Consider the following 21834-nt stretch of genomic DNA (forward strand, 5'->3'; position numbering starts at 1 on the left):
CAGTGTGAAAAGTGTCTGGGGTATTTACTATGCATTTGTATAAGACCAGTTACAGAGTGGAGGCCACAATATTTGCTGGTTTTCAGAATGAGTCTTCCTGGTTTTGAACACCCTGACAGTGTATAAATTATGTTGTAAAAACTGATCTGAAATTGTAATACCTTTTACCCCCTCAAGTTACTTCTAAATTCCTAGCAGTTTATGACAAGCAGTGGTTATAGACAGTTTATTCTTTATGTTGTGTTATGGAAGCTGAACTGAAACAATACTGATACTGTTTTTGTGTTCTTGTGATACAGCAGTGGTTCAGAAAAAGATGGCTGAAAGCTATACAAAACAGTATTATAATATACTTTCTTGCCTGTTCTTTACTTAGGACTTACTGTTGCATTTTGACAAATGTAATTTTTCTTCTTCCAGATTCCTGAAGCTTTATATTTAGAGTTAGACAGGAGTAAAAACCTTTATCAGATATGCTATTTTAAGCTCTGAAAGACAAACGAACAGCAAAATTCAGCTATTTGGCAGCTTGCATCATGAGCAGGATTAACACAAAAGGGCAGTCCAGGCTTTCTAGGAATCTAAAGCTCATTATAGAAATGAGTCCTCTAGGAAATTATTTTAAGTGTGTATTTAAAGAGAGGTTTTTGTCCTGGTTATTGAATTTAACAGTGTCTGGTTATTGCATTTAATGGTGGCTTTAGTAAAATTCAAGCCAGAAGAATTTTCTTAAATCTCTTGCTGCCTTTTGGTGAAGAGACACTTCATGAAATAGTGAGGACGTTGCATTATATTTCCATCTATGAAAATTATATCACAACTTTTTTTTCTAAGGTTGCAGATGCACATGCTGAATGGGGCTCTCTTGGCATTACTGTTTCCTGTTGTTAATACACGCCTGGTGAGTGTACAGTACTTATCCTCCTTTTTTATTTATTTCTAAAATATTTTCTTTGGAAAGATATTAGACCTTTGCTTTGGTTGGCTTTTTAAAGTTCTTTTTACTAGGATGTAGATTCCTGCTACAGGTCACTACAGTGGAATAAAAATACCAGTCTTGGATTCTTTTTGCATGTGTTTATGAATCAACACTAAGGTAACACTGCTGATTCCATCGTAGCCTTTAAATGGTGGGAAAATGTCATGGCTTCCATAGGGTAGTGTTGTGTGGTCAAAATTCAGTTTCAGGCTTTTCAGACTATGTGTAAATGTAAGATTGCTCAGGCATTGGAAAATGGCAAATGTTGTTGGTGGCTGTCATCACTCTCACCCAAGATTATGCACGACAGGTTTCATTTTTCCATCCAGATTTTCAAATCTACTATAAAACTCCTGTCTCCTGGATGAAAATTTAGCCTGTTTGGTGTCTGGAGTAAGATTCTTAAACCTATTGAGACTGAAGGTAAGGGAAAATACCCTGGGTCTGAGCCATGTGAAGTATTTGTAAGGATTATTTTTAAGAGCTGTTGCACATCCATATGTGCAGTGTGTGTGCATGTGTCTGAGCTTATATATGCTTGTTCATTTTTTGTCATTTGACTTATTTGCAAAAATCTGTTGCAGTTATTTACATGTCTGTTGTAAGACAGAGTTCACTTAAATTTATCTGCTTATGTGTTTATGGTGTCTGGATAAAGTACTCTTCTATATCCATACAGCACGTGAATTAATGATCTTAACATAAGTGTTATGGGCTTCAGAATCCATTACAAATCTCGTTAGTGGCTGTCCATTTGCAAGTCTTGACTGTCTTAATAAGATTAAGTATAAAAATGTGTCTGTATTGAACTTTGTGGATGATGTGCTATGTTGATTGGCCACACTGGTAGCTAGGAGACCTGAAAACTGACAGTTCTATTGTCGGCTTGTAAATGGCTTCCTTTTCCCTTTCTTTACGACTATAAAATCTTGCACTGAGGCACAGTATAGTTACTAGAGGATAATAGATCTTCAGGCTTTTACTTATGAAAAATAATCTTCCATAAAGCATGACACACATGCACAGGAGGTTGGATCATAATTTTCAGGTTTCAGTGGATTTAGTGGTATAATAAACCTAGAGCTCTTTCAAGATTTATGTTGCCCTTCCTAATCTGGTCACTATGCAGACTCTTCTCTATACTGTAACTGCTTATGTGCAGTTTACAATTATGCTTTAATAAAACCTGATACTGCTGAAGGGGCATCAAATGAATAAAACAAGTGGTTTTGCCTGTTAAGGAGAACTCTTTCTATTTTGTATTTCAAACAAGGAACTTTAAGTAAACATAACCCTTAGTGAGGCAGAATTATTTTTCTGGGTAAGCTTTTAAGGATAAAATGTTGAAATATTTAAGAAAAAATATTTAAGAAAAAAGTTAGGTTTTATTTTCTCTGCTGCTGTCATAAGTATCATTCATATTAGGGCAATGCTGATTAAACAGTGGAAATACAGGCTACTTGTAAGATTTTCCCCTTAATTATGGATAGAGCAGCCAAAGGATAATGTCCAAGAGTAAATATTTTTGGAGTAACTACAACTTAGGATATTTTTGGCATAACAGCTGCTTGCTAGGCTGTTCCCTTTTCAGTGTTTCTTCTGGCACAAGGTAATATGGGTAATGTTTTATAGCACTGCTGCTCTGACCCAGATTCTCTCGTGGTAGACACACTTTCATCTTTGCAATTGTCATTGTAGTTGTTTACACTGCCATTGTCCTGAAAGCAAAAAATGTCTCTTAAAACTTAGTAGGAACTCAAAAAAGAATTTGCAATTTCATCTGTGCTGTTTGCTCTGGCTTGTAGTACCTAAGTGAAAGCCTTTTGATTCAGACAAGAATTGTTATGTCTCTATGCCTTAAAATACCATAAAACTGAAATTAAAAAGTTAAGACATGTATTTTAATCTGCCAGCATTTCATACAAAAAATGTTTATACTTAGTTACATCTGTAAACAGTTGTAACACTGCGTGTGGCATGAGAAACTTGGGCGCCGAACCCAATTATTAATTTACAAGTGAGGAGGGTGACATTGTCTAGCACAGAGAGAGTTCTGAGGTCATTGGGAACTGGAAGGCAGGACACTATTGCCTCCCACCACCATGAGAAATTGTACCAAAGTGATGTATTGCCATAAGCACTAAAATGCCTTGTTGTTACCTTTTGTTGTGTAAAATGTGTTTTATCCTATGAGTTACTTGAGATGGAGATTATATAAAAAAGGTGGTCTTGCTGTAGGTAGCTTTCACTGTCTTTAGCCAACGTTGTCCTAAACCTCTCTTCCATGTGGGTTACTCTTAGTTGCCTTACAGGCAGCAGATGATTACTGTTGAGCTGTAGACTTTTTTAGGAGATACCTGCTAATTTAGCAACTTCAGCAGTAGGCATGTACATACTGGATAGCAAATTGTGTATTGTTGAGGTGAAAGCGATGAGATGCAGGAGAAAATATTAGATGTACAGTTTTATTTGTACCTATCGATAATCTGGAAGGGGGAGGAGGCAGAAGATACAGAATTATTACTTCATCAGCTGATGGATGTTTATTTAGGAACTAGTGGGTGTCAGGATTTTGGTTCTAAGTGTTAACCTGTTCAAAGTAATTTCCAGAACACCTCTTAAAATATCGTGTAGCACAGTGTGTTAGGGTCATGTATTTTTGCTACCAATTACACTACTTAATGCATTGTTAAGTATTGTTCTTTTTGTGTATATGACTCAATGCTAAATTATCCTGAAAAAGAAATTTTTGGAAGTTTCTAGCATAATTTGCTGTTTTCTGTTTTCTTGTAATGTATCTGTTAAACTTTTTTAGAACCTCAGTCATTTCAAAATGGTTCTTGTGTTGGCAGTGGAAATACAGTTGTGATATTCATTGAAACAACAGTAGAAATTTCCTACTTTCTTTTGTTTTAACTTTTTAGTGACACTAGATTCATTAAAAATATTGTTGGACTGTAATAGGCACCTGGGATAGAGTTCCAAGAAAAACGGAGCCTGAAAGATGAGGTAGTTTATTCTGTTCTTTCCAAGACGGTATCTTCCTGCCTTGGCATGGTGTTGAGGTGCCAGCAATTAACAGTCTCAAGCAACAGATGCACCCACTTGTATTTGGCAACTAAATATTCTATGTATTTGCTACGTTATTTATGATGAGCCAATAGAGTGTGGCCCTGTGCCAGCACCTCACCGCCCTCACATGGAAGAATTTCTTCCTAATACCCAATCGATGTGTACCCTCCTTCAGCTTAATTGCCACTTGTCCTTTAAATACTGGCAGGCTGCAATAAGGTCTCCCTGGAGCCTTCTCTTCTCCAGGCTGAACAACCTCAACTCTACCAGACTGACTTCACAGGAGAGGTGCTCCAGCCCTCTGAGCATCTTTGTCACCTCCTCTGGACTTGCTCCAACAGCTCCATGTCTCCCTTATGTTTGGGACCACAGAGCTGGATCTGTACTCTAGGTAATCGTTCTTGGTCAGCATTAATGATTCACATGGGAAACAGGATGATCTTTTATGACCTTTAAGTCAATAGAGAAAATGATTCTAGGGGAGTTGGATTGTTAAATTCCCAAATAGGAGCCTAGAAATGTTTAAGAGGATATACAGGAGTAAAGGATTTCTTTTGACTCTGCATTTGCATTATGTGGCATACAGCTTAGGTCCTGATAACCTAGCTGTGCAAATAAATTCATTTCACTGCCACAAAGACTCCAAATGTTTGGAGGGTAACAGTTTGTGTTTGAACTTTCATATTGGATTAATCAAATGTTAAAGGGAACTGTTTCCACTGGTTTATAAGTGGGTTTTTTTTGTATGCTGATGTCCTGAAAATGTTGATATAGATAAAGTAAAAAAACAGGACATGTCCCAGAGGTGTTGCACTTGCTCTCTGTGCTCACACAGCTGTGATGGTGTGTTTTTAATGTTTCCAGAAGCTGCTATATTCTATTATTAGAACTATTTGGCCTGATGGGTACGCATTCCGAATCTGTTTTAGGAACAATGCTAAGCAGTACTTACAGTGCGCTGTGTAACACCTCTGATCATTGCATACTGTGTTTATTTTGGCTGTTAAGGTGGTACCTCACTGGACTCAATAGTTGTGTGCAATGCCTGTGCCTACGCAGCAAAATGGAATAGCTTATGGCAGCATGTTACATCATCTCTAAACTGGCTTAATCTGTCTGGCACGAGGGAGAGTAACGGAACGGTTGCACGGTGGGAGATCATGCTTTGGTTTCTGGTGGGTGCTAAAGTCAAGGTTTCTGCATCTTTCAGCAGTTGTCTGTGCTATGCACTTCTATTTGATGGAAATCTACCTTCTGCTGGTGGTGATAAGGAGTCCTAATATCTCTAGAAGAATTGGAAAAATACTATTTCTGAAATTGGTATTATTTAACTCATGTAATTCCTGGGTTTAGACTTGACTCTACAAGTGCCTGATTGTGTCCATTGCGTCACTGATGTGAGCTGGTTTGTATAATCAAATTGAGTGACCAGAAGACAGTGGTGCCTTTTTGTGAGAGACAATAGACATCAAATACAGTGCTAGTCAAATAATCAAAACAGTGATAAAAGTCAAAACAAATGCATTCAGTTGAGACCACCAGTGCACTGAAAAATGCCTTTGCCTGACTTTCTTGGTGGAGCATCATGCTCTGTAGTCACAGGCCAACTGATGTGGTTTAACCCCAACCAGCCCTAAGCACCACCTAGCCACTTGCTTACCCCATGCCCTGGTGGGATGGGGGAGAGAATTCCAGGAGTAAAACTGAGGAACCTCATGGGTTGAGATAAAGACAGTTTAATTGGTAAAGCAAAAGCTGTCTACACAAGCAAAGCCAACCAAGGGATTAATTCCCCACTTTGCATCAGCAGGCACGTGTTCAACCATTCATTTCCTGGAAAGCAGGGCTCCATCCTTTGTAATGGTTCCTTGGGAAGACAAACATCATACCTCCCCTTCCTTCTTTGTCACCCAGTTTTATTGCTGAGCATGATGCTATACAGTATGGAGTATCCCTTTGGTGAGGGGATGCAGCCGGGACAGCTGACCCCAACTCACAACTCCTTATGCACCCCCAGCCTCCTCTCTGGTGGGGTGAGGAGCAGAAAAGACCTTGGCTCTGTGTAGGCATTGATCAGCAGGAGCGAAACATCCCTGGGATATCAGCACTGTTTCCAACACAAGTCTAGAACACAGCCCCATACCAGCTACTAGAAGAAAATTAACTCTTACTCCAGCCAAACCCAGCACACCAAGAAAAAAAATGTGGGTATGCCATAAGTAGGAATGCTGGGGCTTTGCCATAGCTGGATTTTCTGGAATTCATATGCTAGTGACAATACAGTTGTGTTTCTTGTTTTGTTAGGTTCCTGCCCCCCTCCACCCCTGCAGCAGAATATTATTTCTAGTCCTGTCTCCTGCAGCACCTTCGCTTGACAGACACAAGCGAGGCTCTTTCATAAACTCTCGTGAGTGACATAGCTCGTGGATGTGGGCGCTGCTTTTGGTATTGAATGCAGATTCTGAGTCTGTCCCTCTGCATATATGCCCTACCCTACCAGGATTAATTGAAAACTAGAACTAGATAAAATTAATCAATAAAATGAATGGCTAATGGTACTTTAAGGGAACTGTAATTCCCTGCGCTGGCTGGATTGTGTAGAACAGCTGGGAGGGTGGATACTAATTGAGACACCTACTCAAAACCAAGATTGTTTATTTGGACTCTAATATGCATTCATGTCAATTACAGACCAGCAGGTGTATGGCAGGAAAGCTGAGTGAAATGCTGCTTCTAAAACATCACAAAAAGTAATTGTGAGTAAAATCCAGGGTGCTGCTTTAGACTGCCACACAGATAGGGTGACAGCCCTGCTACCCCTTTATTTAAAGGGAGTTTGCTGTTGACATTAATGGCAATACTAACATAAACTTTTTTCCCACTCTCCTCTTTACCAGTTCTAAAATATATGAGAATGTCTTCTCTGATGTATAAGCTGTAGAACTGTCAGAATAGTGTAACCATAACTTGAACATGGGTCAGCTTCTTGGCTGTTTGTCAGCTTAGATGTATGCTGGAGAGATGAGCCCTGGCAAGAGTGGACATGGTCTGCTTTCCAAATGCCACTTGTGTATGGGTTATGTTTTATGTTGTGTTGTGTTATTTTGTCTTTGTCTCTGCTTTTAGAACATTCTTCTAAGATTCTCTGGCAGCTGTTACTTTTCTGCCAAATAAATAATCTTCTATCACAATCCTAAATGTGCTGAAAAGTAACCTATGTATTACACAGACCTAGTAGCTGTTTGCCCTGTGATTTTTATATAGTATAGCTTGGTATGGGTTCCTCCTCTCTATTTCGCAATCTGGACTGTGGCCCGCTCTGCAGGTAAAAAGAAATAACCTATATTTCTGGTTTATTTCTTTGACTATTAATTATATTTAGGAAACTAGTTACTGATTATAGGTTATGAGCCTGACCTACTGATTATGTCTGCAGAGGTGGCTGGTAGGGAATGACATTTGATGTTTACTAGCCTGCATGCTAGATGTGCTACAGAAAAGACCAGAACCTGGGAGCTGAATTCTCTCTATTCCTTTTTCTGCCATACTCTTGCACACTACTGTCCTTGAGCTGTTGTTGCAAACATAAGGCCAAGGTATAAATAATTAACAGAAGGAGGAGTACTGCTTTCAGAAAAGAGAGTGAACTGGGAACTTCCTAGCTAAATGAAAACCAGCTGCTGCATCTAGAGTGAGTTTAAACTGGTGTTGTGCATCATACTGTTTTTGGGGAAACTCTCATCTGATTATCTAACTTTTGGGTTCAACTCTACTGCTGTTAAAGAGATTTTTCTAAAGCTTAGTGCAGTCAATGGGGAGACCTAGATATTTCCTTAGGGTAGTAGCTGGATTAAGCTAGGATATCAAATACGTGCTTAGGGGATTGCTGTTGATGTCTGTGACTTTTCATGCTCAGAGATGCAAGGGTGAGCTCTAATCCTTTGTGATAGAGTTTCTCCTTTCCACAGTCTCACAAGCAATGTAAGCAGCTGCTAGGAGTTTAGCTGGACTGGTACATAACTTACCTGTTCCTGGGATGGAAGTCTGCTCACTAATCTTGGTACTCTCCAGCGGGCCTTTAGCACGTGTCCAGGTAATGTGGCACTTCTGAATCTGCATCGTACTCTGGCTGCTATGGGATCTAGAAGCACATGGGGCTGCTTTGAGCCAAACTCTTCCTGGAAAACATTGCTTACTTTCTAAGTTCATTACAAGAAGTAAAAAGTGAATACTCTGAATATTTATTTCCAGAGTAGCATGTTTTGATATTATATGTTAGTGGAATTGCGTATGTCAGTATTGGTGCGTTTTGATTTTGATACCAATGTTAAAACCTATGAATGGACAAAGCAGTTTTGCTTTGCCTCAAGTAAAAATCTTTAAAGAAGAAAACTTACTGTCTTGAGTAACAGAGTAGCCTGTCTTCTGTATTCCTTTACACTATTAAGGGAGCGAAGCATAGAAGTTAGTAGGAGAAACAGGTAATTTGTCCTTTTGTCTCCTATCGTTAGTTGGTTTAAGCTTCTGAATAAGGGAAACGATGAAATGCAGGAAGAGTGATGCTGGCAGCTGGTAAGGCAGAGAGTTCAGTAAAAAAACCCCAAAACCCAGCAAGTAAATTGACAATTACTACAGAGTTCAGATGAGTCTGTCTTGGTAACAAATATCCAGTAATTCTGAATCTCTCTGGGCACGTGTGTGGTTGAAGAAACTGCCATGAACATTATTTGCTTGATATGAGGGAAATGTGGCTCTTTAGAGTGGCTGCTGGGTTTCTACAGTCGCGTTTGACGGGAGAGGAGAAGTCTCTTGAAGCCTGTGAAGAGATGGCTGGCATCTAGGTTTGAATACACGTGGCCTTCACAGATGTCTGTGGTCAAATATTGTTAGAAGGACCAGCTGGATACTTTGACTTTGTTCTGAGTCAATGTTGCTCTGATTTCTTTTTAAATTTCTCAAACTTTACCACTTGCACCTTACCAAGTGCTTCTTTGTTTTCATGAAGAGGTTCTTTAAATCCTACATACATGGGTGATCCCTTCTACGTTGCCTTTGCCTGCAGTTTCATGTCTGCTATCTGTAAGTGTTTTACTGATAAAACCTTTTATAGACCAGACCTTTACAGCTAGGTGAGTCAGTTGCTCAGTACAACTTTATAGTTCATCTTCTGTGCTTGTTCCTTTCCTGTTTGTCGTAACCCAGCTATATAACCTGAGTGCTTGGCTGTACAGAAATTGTGCTTTTGTAGCTCTATACCAGGAAATGCACCAGCATAATTAGCCAGGCTTCAGAACAAGCAACCTTTTATTGTGAAAAGAAGATGTTTTGTTTTACACAAAAAAAATATTGTCAACACTACTGCAGCAAACAACTGTTGTTCTGTTCTCAGAAGTGTCCTAAGCATAGTATTTGTGTAGCTGGCCCTCACAACTCAGCGAGTGAAACCACAGATACTAAATAGAGAATGCTCCTTGGCAGGAGTGAGTGCCTCATGTTGTGTGGTTTATATCAGGAGTTATTGTTTCTGAAGTGTGCCTGTTCCAACTGGGAGAGGTACAGTTTTTTCTCCAGTTAGGAAAACTGCTTTAGCCTATTTCCAAATAACTTCGATTCCCTCTGCATCTTTCAACAAGGGACAACAGAGAAGGTTTGAAATCAGGAAACCTGACAGCTCTGAAGTTCTTGCTTTTGAATCCTGTTGTCTTGCTAGGGTTTATGTTTTGATACAGAATACTTGGACTAAAATAACGCAACAGATTGCGTGGAAGATTTTTTTATCTTAGTCTCCCAAGAGTTGGCTGAACATCTTGGAGATTGCAATTGGGACACTGATAGTGTTTGGCTGGGCAATGCCAGAACTAGGAGAATGCAGCTGTTAGTGTTAGCATCCTTTACATTGAAAATAAGATGTAAGAATTGTTGAATTTGAAAGATCACTATATTAGCTACTGGCTGTTTATTGCCTGCTATTTAGGAAGAAAACCAAACTCGGTTTCAGCCTCTCTTTAGCTCTGTTGATACAGTAACTGTTGTAGTTTTGTTTTTTCTGTTTTAATGCTATGACTTCAGTGACTCGGAAGAACTTCAGAAAAGTCTTTTTTTTTTTCTTCTCCTTCCCAACAGCCAAGCCACGATGACAAGACTTATGTTTGGGTTTGCTTTAGCCTGTAAAGTGATAGAATGAGTCTGCATTTGAACCAAAGCTAACAGCCTTGTGTTATTCCTGTGAGATTGCATACTTGTGTGGCAGTATTATCCAGTTTTCACTTCTGTGTGAGCTGCAGCAGGAATTCTGAATTTTTGATTTGAATCTTTTTTATTACTGTTCAGTTTTAAAGGTGCTGCATTAGTTTAACAAACTGTTATAGGTAAAGCCATTTACAGATGGGAATAACTTTGAAACTTTCCAACTGATGAAGTGCTAGAACTAGTTGGCTCTGGATTAAGAAGCTCAAATTAAACTCAGAGTTATGATTTATTTTTAGCACAGTATTATTTTAGCACAGTCCATTTGACTTCTCTGTGGTGAGAATTTGACTGAACACACAAATGACTAATTGTAATCTCCCAGAAGTTGTCAGAAGGTGAGAAATACCTGATTTACTACTAACTGGTAGCTTGTTGACATACCTCCTTCTGCAGCCTCCCTTTAAAACAATGCAATGTTGGTTACTTTATACTTGGTGACACTTAGAAATTTTACACGTGCATCAGCGTTGCTGTAAACCAGGTCTTTTGATGTTTTTCTACAGGCCTCCTCAGTAATTGCTTCTCTATATTTATGTATATACTTTGATGGATAAAAGCCCTCATTTAGAGAGTTCTGTTGCTCACAAGGTAGCAGTTTTCTTTCAAAGTAGGATACTGTCATGTGGGATGTGCATAATTTTTGCTTTGAGTACTTGAGGGTTTTGCATTGTTGCAGTAATTTGCTAACTAAGCAAAGGAAAAGAGCAATCTTAGGTTATTCCTTCTTTGTTGTGCTTCTGGGTAGTTTTGAGAACAGTCTGCTTGGACTGCTGCATTGTGTGTGTGGCAAGGAGAGCAGAATGGGCACAGTTAGCTGCACATTGAAAGCAGAAAAGCAAAGTGTCAGCTTAGTGATAAAAAAGCCCAACAATTAACTGAAGGATTTGTGGTGGATCACAAGGAGCATGGTTCCTTGTAACTCAGTTATTAGTGATGAAATACACTGACAAATGTTTTCCTTCTTCCACAGCTTCCATTTGAAATGGAAATCTATTACATCCAGCATGTGATGCTTTATGTTGTGCCCATCTATCTGTTGCGGAAAGGAGGTAGGTTGGTATTTTACTCTCCACCTACTGAGTAGATCCCCTGCAATGAAAACACTGAGCTTAATGGTTATTGCTGGCTTCACTCTTAACTCTTTTTATAAACAATTTTCTCTGTGTTGTTACTTAATAGTCTCTGGTGTTACATTGGAGTTGAATCCTGGGCAACAAAGTGGCAGGCACTGAAGTGGTGATACAATGTCATCTTTTGCCCAAAGGAGGATCAGGACTGTACTGGCATAATGTGCACCCTCTGCTTGATTACCATCTCTGCCATCTTGCAACATTCTAAATTGTTAATGAATGTTTTTAAAGACTTTTCCCATCATGGATATCTTTGAGTACTACAGCTGAGCTAAGAAAAATTATTATTATATCCCCACATAACTATTAGCCAGCTAGATAAATTCCTGAAATTCTGAAGCTTTACTGAAATGCAGTGACACAAATTAGTGAAATGAACTAGCTTGCTTTTATCTTGTTAGCAGAGATGATTTATCTTGCAATCACTTACACTGTAATAGTTCAGTAAGTTTGGGAGGCCCAAATAGTTCCACTGGCCAGTGTGAGTTTTGGCTTTTGTCACACTTTAGAAGTGAATGCAGGCTGTATTCATCTGGTGTGATGATCTGCCCCCCTCTAGCGCTGACATTCCTACAGCTGCATTTTCTAGAAGAACTAAATTGTTTAATCCAAGAAATAAAAATTTCATAGTCCAGATGTTCAGTAGCCTTTAATGAAACCCCTGAGGATGTGATGTGAAGCAATGGGAGACAATTTAGCGAATAGTCTGAATGAGCATGGTCAGCTCTCCTGATGAATCTCTTGTGTTTTATACCAGCAGTCACTTCTGATCCTTCAGACATATTTCACTATAGGTTTGTAGCCTTTTTTGTTTTTCACTGCTGAGCAAAACTAGATAAAAATGATCCAAAGGAAAAAGTGAATTACCATACTTAAAAACTGCATTCTGTTTCTCTCTCATACTAGAGCAATAGGCCAACTGCACTTAATTTTAATCCATTTCTGATATCTTAAATTCTGGCAAATAATGCTGAAGTTCAGTGCAGTTGTAGAAGTTATTCAAACTCCTAATCATTGCAGGAGGAGGGTGAGGAGAGGGGGGAGAAAGTGTAAACAGTCACATAGTAAGTAGACTTTGGCCATAACAATCCAAGGTCTTGTGATGTTATTACACACTTCTTTTGATGGCCTTGAAGTGCCTGTATAATGTTATTTTAAGACGTGTATTTCCTTTGCTTTGAAGTTTGGCCTTGGATGTCACTTGATATGTTCCTTTGGTTATTTTTCTTATTCGTTTTGGATTTTTGTTTCCTGTGAAATAAAGGATCTCTGGGTTCCTCAGCACGTTTTCTGGGGCTGATGGGAATATCTCTGCAGTCTGAAGGGCTTTGTGCTGTACAGTGTCACCCTAACGCAGCTCTCGTTTCACCTGTGTTAATTTACAGGTGTTTGCTGCCACCTAACGTTGACATGACAGCAGTGAAATTTCGAAAAGAACTGCTTTGACTATACACATCATTTGAGACCGCCCTAGGCTGTGTAACTAACTGCCCGATTTCTTACGCAGTTGGCTCCCAATCACCTGACTGGCAGTAATACCTCGTATGGCTACTGCCATGGGACACCTAATGTGGGACTTTTTGATGGGGAAAAATTAGTCAGCCTAAAAATGTTTGTTAATATTTTTAGCACCTCTGTTTAAAGTACTTTCTGAGTAGATCACACCCTTTATCCTAACTATATATCTTCTGAAAATTGTTTTTTCACTCTGATGTTGATCAGCCTGCAGCTTTATGTCTGTATTTTATGTAGTAATTTCCATCAGTGAATCTACAGATTATGATCAGGAAAAGTGATTGAAGGGTGGGTGGTAAAATTGGAAAAATGAAAAGAAACAGAGTGTATATGGAAAAATAGACTACCACTGGTTTATTGGGAGTCTTCCAGTATTACTGTTGGCCTTAATAGGATCTTGATCGTAATAGGAACATTTCTGAAAGGAAGGGTGAGCAGAACACCTGAAGCAGAGTTGATTTTAGCTCATTCTATACAGAACTGCACGTCCAAGTTTGTTAACGTGCTAATCAAGGATCATACCAGTCATACATTCAATTACCTGTTGAAGTGTTTCTTTTCTGAAAGGAAACTGGATGGCAGTAAGCAAGGGCTGAAATAATCTATTTTTCTTTCAACACTAATGAATAGCAGGGAGAGAAGACAGGTCATGTTGGACTGGCAGCATCACCTTCTTCATAGAATGGTTTGTGTTGGAAGGGTGCTTAGAGATCTTCTTGTTCTAACGCCCCTGCAATGGGCAGTGACACCTCCTGCTAGCCCAGGTTGCCCAAAGCCCCATCCAGCCTGGCCTTGAACTCTGCCAGGGATCCAGGGCAGCCACAGCTTCTCTGGGCAATCTGTTCCATTTCCCACTCTGTGTAAGTGTGGGGGCTTTACCGTGTTTAGGATCAAATTGATGAGAGATTTTCAGAACTCAGGCTTCAGTGTTGCACAGTGAACTCAACAAACCTCAAGGATGTATTCCTTCCTGGGCATTAAGACCTCTTTCTCTCTTCCTCTTCCTTCTCCTTCCCCTCTTTGCTGAGTGAATAGAAATTTCTGTACTTCCCTTTCTAAGATATTTTCTTTGCAAGTGCACATATGCCTGTGTACATATATATGAGTGTCAGGCTGGACAAAATAAATGCTTAGGCACTTTGGCTTGCATCGGTCTTGGCTGCAGTAAGAGGCTCTCATGCAAAATTGATGTTGTGCAGATACTACAGGCCAGCATAGAAGTATATCTGCATTTGGCAACTCTCTTGCTGAATGAATCTTACCTTGTATCACCTGTGAACCATGCCAAAAACTATAGCTTGCATCTGGGCAGGACACAGCATTCCTAAAAATGTAGGGTTTTAACTCTATACTCTTAACATGATAGAAAAAAAAATCTAGTTTGGACTGCACCAGCTTTAGGGACCCACAGTTCTTGACTGTCTTGATCCTTAAGCTAGTTTGGCTAGTTTTTTGGGTGGATTGGACAAGATTAGTTGTGCATATCATTTCAGACCTTCAAATTGTGCTGAAATTTGATCAAAGCAGACTTGTTTCCTGAGTGCTGTGAGCACTGTGTATAGAGTTCCACAACAGTTTGAAATAAGGGTTAATTTATAGCAGCTCCTTGGCAGTGGAGTTCAGCAAATCTCTCTTGTGTTTTGAGATCCCCAGCATTATTTAATGGACTTAGTAGAAAAGGATGTTGGTGTTGAGTTTTAGGGTTTTGTCACTTGAAGGAGTGATGAAGAACTTACCAACCTATCATGTGAGCTTCATCAGACCTTTGTGTTGGTCACAGAGTGGCTGTGTGGTCCTGGCACTTCAGCCTGCAGGTGGAGATAGTCCCCAGCATCTACTGTCAGAAGGACTGTGCAAGTTCTCAAAATTCACCCTAAATAATTAAGGATGCCAGTTGTTTGCTGGGAATAGAGTCAGAATTTGCAGCTTATAATGCAAGTGTCGTGTCTTTTAAGCAATAAAGAAACTACTGCTCTGACTTGAGTGAAAAGGGAAAGGGTGTTATGGGTCTCAGTCTCCAAAGATGGCATCAGAAAATGTCTTTTCAGTTCAATTATCAGAAAGGAAATGGATGTTAATAATTTTTTTCCCCTTTTCCCTTCTCAAGGAGCATGCCTTTCTTGCCTCAGAAGATGGACAGAAGCATCTCTGCACAGCCAGCTTTCTGAAGGGTAGTGCAGTGTTTCTTATCGAATGAGGAGCTGGGTTAAGTTGTAAGATGTAGAACACAGATACCAAGTACAGATGAAAGGATCACTTTCCTGTGGCTGTAAACTAGGAAAGAGCAATTAAAGGAATTGGGGATCTAACCTTGCACTTTTCATTGGTCTTGCTGACAGGAGTGAGGGATTGCCATATTTAAAGGCGCTTCTAGCTGTTTTACCCGTTGTGATATCTGTGTTATATCCTTCCTTAGCTTTTAAATGCAGTTATAAAGCAGGCTTTGTAATGCACTGTAGTGGTAATCTAGGGGGAAAAATAGTGTATATTTGCATATAGGTAGCCATAAATCTAGTTTATCTCCATCCTCATTGAAATACTTGGTAATGTATGGTACACCTCTTCCACCAAAACTCTTCATAACTTGGAGACCTAACAACTCTTGTGTCTCTTACTCTCCATGTTCCTGTTGCAGCTGTTCCTGAATCCCACGTGTTAGATGTAAATGTTCAGTGTCTAGTGGTGCTGTACTGCGACGCCTCAAGCAGCAGGATAGCTGTGGCACTGGTCATGTGCTGTTGCTCATGCTGCACTATTGTGGCTGGATTACTTCATAATAATTGTGTTGGATGATTCAAGAGAGTGGAAGAGGAGGGGACATGGCTCTGTCATGTGACCCTCTGAGCTTTATGCACTGAGCAGTTGCTGGGCAGTTCCCTTTGAAACTATGGCAGCCTATTTTGAAACACTTAAAATGGAGTAAGGAAGTTAATGTGGTGTTCTCTGAGTGGGGCCAAGGTCTCTTAAAGACCACTCTGTTTTTCTGTCTCTGAAAGAGGGAAGTTGACAGGTATGTGTCAGTACTTGGCAGAACTACTACTTACATGAAGGAAGAGTTGCTGCTGCTTTGTGGAATATTAAAAAAAAAAGTATTACTTGCTTGTCTCAGGAACCAAGACCTCAGCCTGAGCTGAACCTGACCCAGCACCTGGCATTTAGGGAAATAGCGATCTCCTGGTACAAGGTAGTAGTTTGAAATCCACACACAGATTCAGAACAGCTACAGGGGAAGCAGCAGGCTTCAGGCCCATCTTCTGGAGAACTTTTTTCCTGTTTTCCCCTGGAATGGAAGTTTAGTCTCTAGGTTAGCTCAATAAACCACACTATTAGAATTAACCCTTTGATCAAGGGAAATAAAAAGGAAGTAAATTTTCCCCCTACCATCTTTATAAGCTTGAAAATGAAGGAGCTGTAGTAGTTGCTCTGAGTTTCAGATTAAGCAAAAGAAGAGTGTGCTGGGCTGGGAATCTAGAAAAGCTCTATCAAATTGTAGTGGGAATGAAAACAAGACATTAAATAGGAGAAAGATGATTTTAACACCCAACTAAACTTTAAAAAAATTACTACATATAGGTTCTAACTCAAACAGAGGAGTAACTTTCTCCTGCATGGTTTTCACAGATATAGAAAGTACTACTTTCTTTATAGGAAATTGCATTCACGTTTTTACAGGCCTGTGTTCTGAGAACTTTTTAAAAATAGTTTGTAACAACAGGACTAGTCTTTTTTTGGGGGAGGAATATAAAAATATTGAGTCTCTGTTGATGTTTACTCTAAAAACGATGCTTCCACTTCTTAGATGGCAAAACTAACCACTTGACATGCTCGAGGTGAACAAATTCTTGTTGCAGAAGTGGATGATGTGCCCCAAATACTACAATCTATGAATCCCTCCCTCTCAATGCTGTTGAAATAATGGCATTTAATGTAAACTGAAATATGGACTGCTGTGCTGTTTCCACACACGAGCAACTTGGATGACCCCGATTTGGAATGGTCTCAGCTGTCTGGAGCATGAGCATTTTTGAGAAGGAGATTAGTGCCAGACTGACAGTGGGATTAAATTTTTGAAAGTGCTTAACACATAAGAATTGTCTGGGATCCTTAGTGAATGGAGAGCAAGACTCAGTGCTACCTATTGAAATTGATTTCCGATGTGAGAAGCGTTTGCCGAAGCCAACACAGGCAATTCAAACAGCCAGTCAGCTGTTGAATAGCAGGAATATAGAGGAATAAAATCTCCAGTGATTATTTATCTAATGAGAAACGTACAGAAAATCTTTCAGGTATAAATTTAAAATTATTCCCAAAGCACACTTGGGAATCCAGAGCTCTCCAAAATGTCTTTGTGTGGAGGTCACTGTTCCCTTCTTGTCCCTTGATGTCCAAATAATGATTCTGCTGAAAATCACACCATTATTTTCAGGATTGCAGAGTCTAGCAAGGAGGGACTTTTCTATTATATAGTGAGATCAAAACTCTGTAGAGGGTGAGAGTTGCTAATGTATTTTTTGAAGTTTTGCGACAGGAAGAGGATGTAGCAGTGTGAAATTCATTGCTGGAGGAACATCTCTCCTAAGTGACTTCTGAAATATGATTCCCTGGCTAGATTGAAGCTGGGCATGGGAACCTTGGGTTCAAAGGCAAACTGTGCCACTGATCTGTTTTGTCATCCTGTGCGATCTCAGTCTTTCACTGACTGCTTTCTCCCTCCAGTCCAATTTCATGGCTGTGTTCACTTGTCTGTTTCAGTGTTTATATACTACTCTAAGACCCCTAAATACCAAGGTCTCTGGATTCTACCTTTTCTGAGTGTTTGTCTCTTTAGGCTTCTGCTGTCCCTTCTCAGGCTTTGTAGAACACAGCTGAAATAACACAGGTAACTGCCACATGTAACCAAACTTGATAACGTGCCACTCTGCCAGTTCCTGGGAGCTGTTTTAGATACCTTATTTAAATATGCTGTGTTTTGCATCTAGGTTAAACATGCATCTAAAACTTCAAAGACCATACAAAAGAAAACTTTGCAAGTCAAACAATGTTTTCTTTACTCAACAGCTGAGGAAGGAGCACAAAGAGTTTCTATAGAGCTTGACCAGATGGCTTAAAATTGGTGAAGCCAAACCCAGAGCTGTAGTCTCATGAACTCTGGCACCCCAGCTAGTTGCTGCTTCTCTTGCTGTAATGAAAAGCCATGTGCAAGGTGGTATCACGTATCTGTTTTCAGGCAGTGGAGTTTAATGAATATCATTGATATTTAAGTAAGGTCTCTGGTACTGTTTTCTAAATAGGACACCAGCTCTTAGGTCATGCTTGCTAAGTATATTGGAAGAGTTAGACTGTGTTTTTTTTTTCCCATTAACTGTAGAGCACTCCACTTGCATTACTCATGTAGAAGTCACTTTTACCTTTGGATTTTGCTTTATGGTTCAGACACTTCTGGCCTTCAGCTACCCACTGGATAAGAAATCTTACAAGCTGCCTTATGCCTGGAAAGTAGCTGGTCTGCTCGTGTTCATCATGGCTACACCAAGCCTCGTTTGCTTGCTAAAACAGGGCGTGCAGTTTTACCTCGGGTAATTGCAGCAGCACTGCTGTTCATTGAAACCAGGGGGCGGTGTGCAGGGTGCGTGTGTGCTGCTCTCATTCAAGTGTACAACTCCAGCAACAGAGACGTTACATGTTCTGAGTGGACACTGATTAGATACCTGGTTTTAGAGGAAGTGTAGGTAACCTTGAACGTCTAGCTAGCTACTCGTGTGTAGTTATTTTTGTTCCCAGTAGCCTTGCACAGTGTGTGCTGAAGTCTGTTGAATCTGTCTGTTGAATTCTGTGGCAGAAGGAAGAATGAGGGAAAAGTCACTGGTCTTGGTGAAAAATAGGCAAGGTTAATGATGTAGCATATTGTGTGTTTTCCTGCTGGATCAGCAGGAGGGAAGAACCCAATAGGAATGCTCCAGGTAAGAAATAAGGTGCTCAAAGACGAATTACTGTAATGATATTGAATAGGCTATCAGCTAAAGCCAGATGCCCTAACTTCCAAAGAGGAGAAGAGAGAGGATTATCATGACTGTTTGATGGACATAGCAATTCAGCTGAATACTAATGTCTTCCTCTCTTTTCAAGGCATCTATACTCCAGAACCACTCTGCAATTTCTGGTGGGCTCTTTTATCCACGGGGTTTATGTTTGTGTATCACTTCAGCATCTTGCAGATTCTGGGATTGGTAAGTAAATACAGGTTAATAAGTGGATAGTTTGCAAGTACCTTCACAGTAAAAACATTGACTGGTTTTTCAAAGCATCCAGCCATATGTGGATAAGAATACTTGCATGCAGATTTTTAATTGCGTGGTCTAATGGGCATTTGGGTCTCTAGAGTATCAGTAAAGTATTTAATAAATCCATCTACTATGTAACTTAATTGGCACCTGCTTTCCTTCTGAAAGCTGCCCTACTTCTGTTGAGTGAGGGATTGTGATGTAAATGTTTTTGATTACTATAACAATTTTGAAATTTACAGTTTAGGCATCTGAATCTATGCACCACAAAAATACTGTTAACTTATAAATTTCTTGTCACTTTCTTAGGTTACAGAAGTGAATTTGAACAACATGCTGTGTCCAGCCATCTCAGATCCTTTCTATGGGCCTTGGTATCGAATCTGGGCTTCTGGACATCAGACTGTCATGACCATGACTCACGGCAAGCTTGTCATCCTACTGTTCTACAGTGCTGTCCCCATCTTTAGATGTAGCATGGACTTTCTTAGACTCCCAGCCAAGAAAATAGACTGACATTTCTCCCTGTGGAGTAGTACCTATAGGAAGCAGGTATACTTATACTGGAAGACAAAGAGGAGGTACGAGAGGACAATGTCTTTATACTTCTCCCCACAGTTTATTGCCTCAAAACCACCTCTATAATCAAGTGAGGTTTTTTAACTGCTGTTTCTCACTGCCTATTGCCAATGGCAAAATTAGTGGCCTTATTCTGGAAAAGGTTCGTGTTTTATACATTTATGTAGATTACAGTAGAATCTTGCTAAGCCACCAGTTAAAATTAGGCCAGGATCAGTCCACATTCCAGCAGAGAGAGTGGCAGTGCTACCTCGTTTTGAGTTATTTTCCATTAAATAGAAGTACATTTATGTTGTAGGATAGGAAGGAAGGCTGAGTTACCACACTCTGGTGATGTGAATGGAACACGTGTTGCAGTGCATCATCCTGGCTTAACTCTTCACACTCCAGTGTTGCAAAGTGGTCGCAGTGAAATGATGCACACTTCATCTCCCAGTCTTAAGTGCAGAACAGTGAGCTTCTACTGTATTTTCTTCAGCTGGTTGGAAATATGGGGAACAATAACTCGTACAAATACCTTTCTTCCTTTGGTTTTTGGTGGGTTTTTTAACATTGACTACTAAATTTCAAAGCTGTGGTGGATAAATATCGATCTGGCTAAGTGGCATCAGATCTTGATGCTTTGGATGTGCTTTTGAGCAAGTGGAATGGTATTTCATCCACTGCTCTGACCAGACTTTGGACAAAATGTTATTTTCACTTAGCTTAGACTGGAGAGAGAGTGGAGATAACAAGTCTAATGTAAACATCAGTTTTCTTTTTTAACTTAATAGCTTTTGAAACATTCCTCCTCTGTGTTCTACACAGAGCAGTTAGTGAAGAAACAAAACAAAACTCTCTTCTCTCTACAGCTCTGATACGTTCTGTGTACCCATGTTAAAAAAGGAGTGTCAGACCGCTGCAGGCCTCTACTGAAAAGAAAGTGTTCTGATTTACTAGTATGACTAAATCTTCCTGTCAACACGTCTTTTGGAGAACAGGATGTAGATAGGCAGAAGGATAAAAAGTAAACTGTGAGTACCTGTTCAGATTTTCCAAGGCTAGAAGAAAGGCTTTTGGGCAGAAAGATGGGAAATCATGAGTATGTTCCTTCAGATTGTGAATTGCAGGAATTCTGTTATACAAGAGTTTTTATTGCAATTTATGAATTCATTGTGTTGTCAAAGCTGTGACTCTTAAGATAAAACAAAACCATCATACCTCCTCCAGCTGGATTACCTGAAGATAGTTTCTGAAGTTAAGGTACAGTCATTTATACCTCAGGAGAAAAAAGTAAGAAGTGCTTGACTTTTTTCTCCTTAAAGAAAAAAATTAGTTGAAGAGGGAACAAATGGCTACTTCAAATATTTTGACTCCATATGATAAAAAAAATACATCTCAATCAGAAATATATTGTCCCACATTCTAATTTACAAGCTGGGGTCTGGCTTTTTTTTTCCATGCCTCACTGTGTGTATATAAACATATTAAATACACTGTGCTACAACCTGAGAGCATGAGACATCTACCTAACCTACCCGTCAAATGTATAGCTAGTCCTAGTTATACAGACTATATGGCTCTTGGTGTTTTTAAGCATAATTCAAGTAGAGAAAGCTTAACACCTGATCACAGGAGCTGCCAGTATGCAGAGTGAACTGTCAGTTGTTGATCCTGCAGTTGTCCAACTACATAACCAAGTTCAAGTAGCCTCACTGCTGCCTCAGTAAAGCTGGGCGTATGTTGTTTAAGCCATGCCTAAAGAAAGGATGCATTGGTGTTGAAGGCCTGAATCCCTCTGTGGAAGACCTGTTAATTAGCTGCTAAAGTGATAGAAGTCCTGGCTGTTGATTTCAGCAGGTTCAGCATTTCATGATGAAATAGAGGATAATTTTGGGAGATGCTAAGATGTCAGAGCCTGCCCTCTGTTAATATACTTCATCTCCTATGGATAGCTGGATAAATAATGCCTTATTGTTGGGCTCAACCCTCTTGAGAAGGAATGTTTGGTATTATGATAGAATGATTTTAGCCAAATTTTGTGAAGGTT

The 21834-nt window shown here is 39.7% G+C and overlaps 1 protein-coding gene across 1 annotated transcript in view; it reads left to right on the forward strand.

Annotated features, from left to right (window-relative positions):
- Nucleotides 1-19742, forward strand: part of TMEM164 (transmembrane protein 164) — a gene marked incomplete at its 3' end in the record, with an annotated part of 34374 nt that extends 14632 nt beyond the window's left edge. The window contains exons 3-6 of the mRNA XM_084269259.1: nt 835-901; nt 11271-11349; nt 19072-19172; nt 19536-19742. Of these exons, the coding sequence (XP_084125385.1) occupies nt 835-901; nt 11271-11349; nt 19072-19172; nt 19536-19742 (454 nt within the window). The remainder of the gene's footprint in view (nt 1-834; nt 902-11270; nt 11350-19071; nt 19173-19535) is intronic.
- Nucleotides 19743-21834: the final 2092 nt, after the last annotated feature.

The sequence above is a fragment of the Gallinula chloropus genome (assembly GCF_964237585.1).
Source record: "Gallinula chloropus genome assembly, chromosome: 11".
NCBI classification, from domain to species: domain Eukaryota; kingdom Metazoa; phylum Chordata; class Aves; order Gruiformes; family Rallidae; genus Gallinula; species Gallinula chloropus.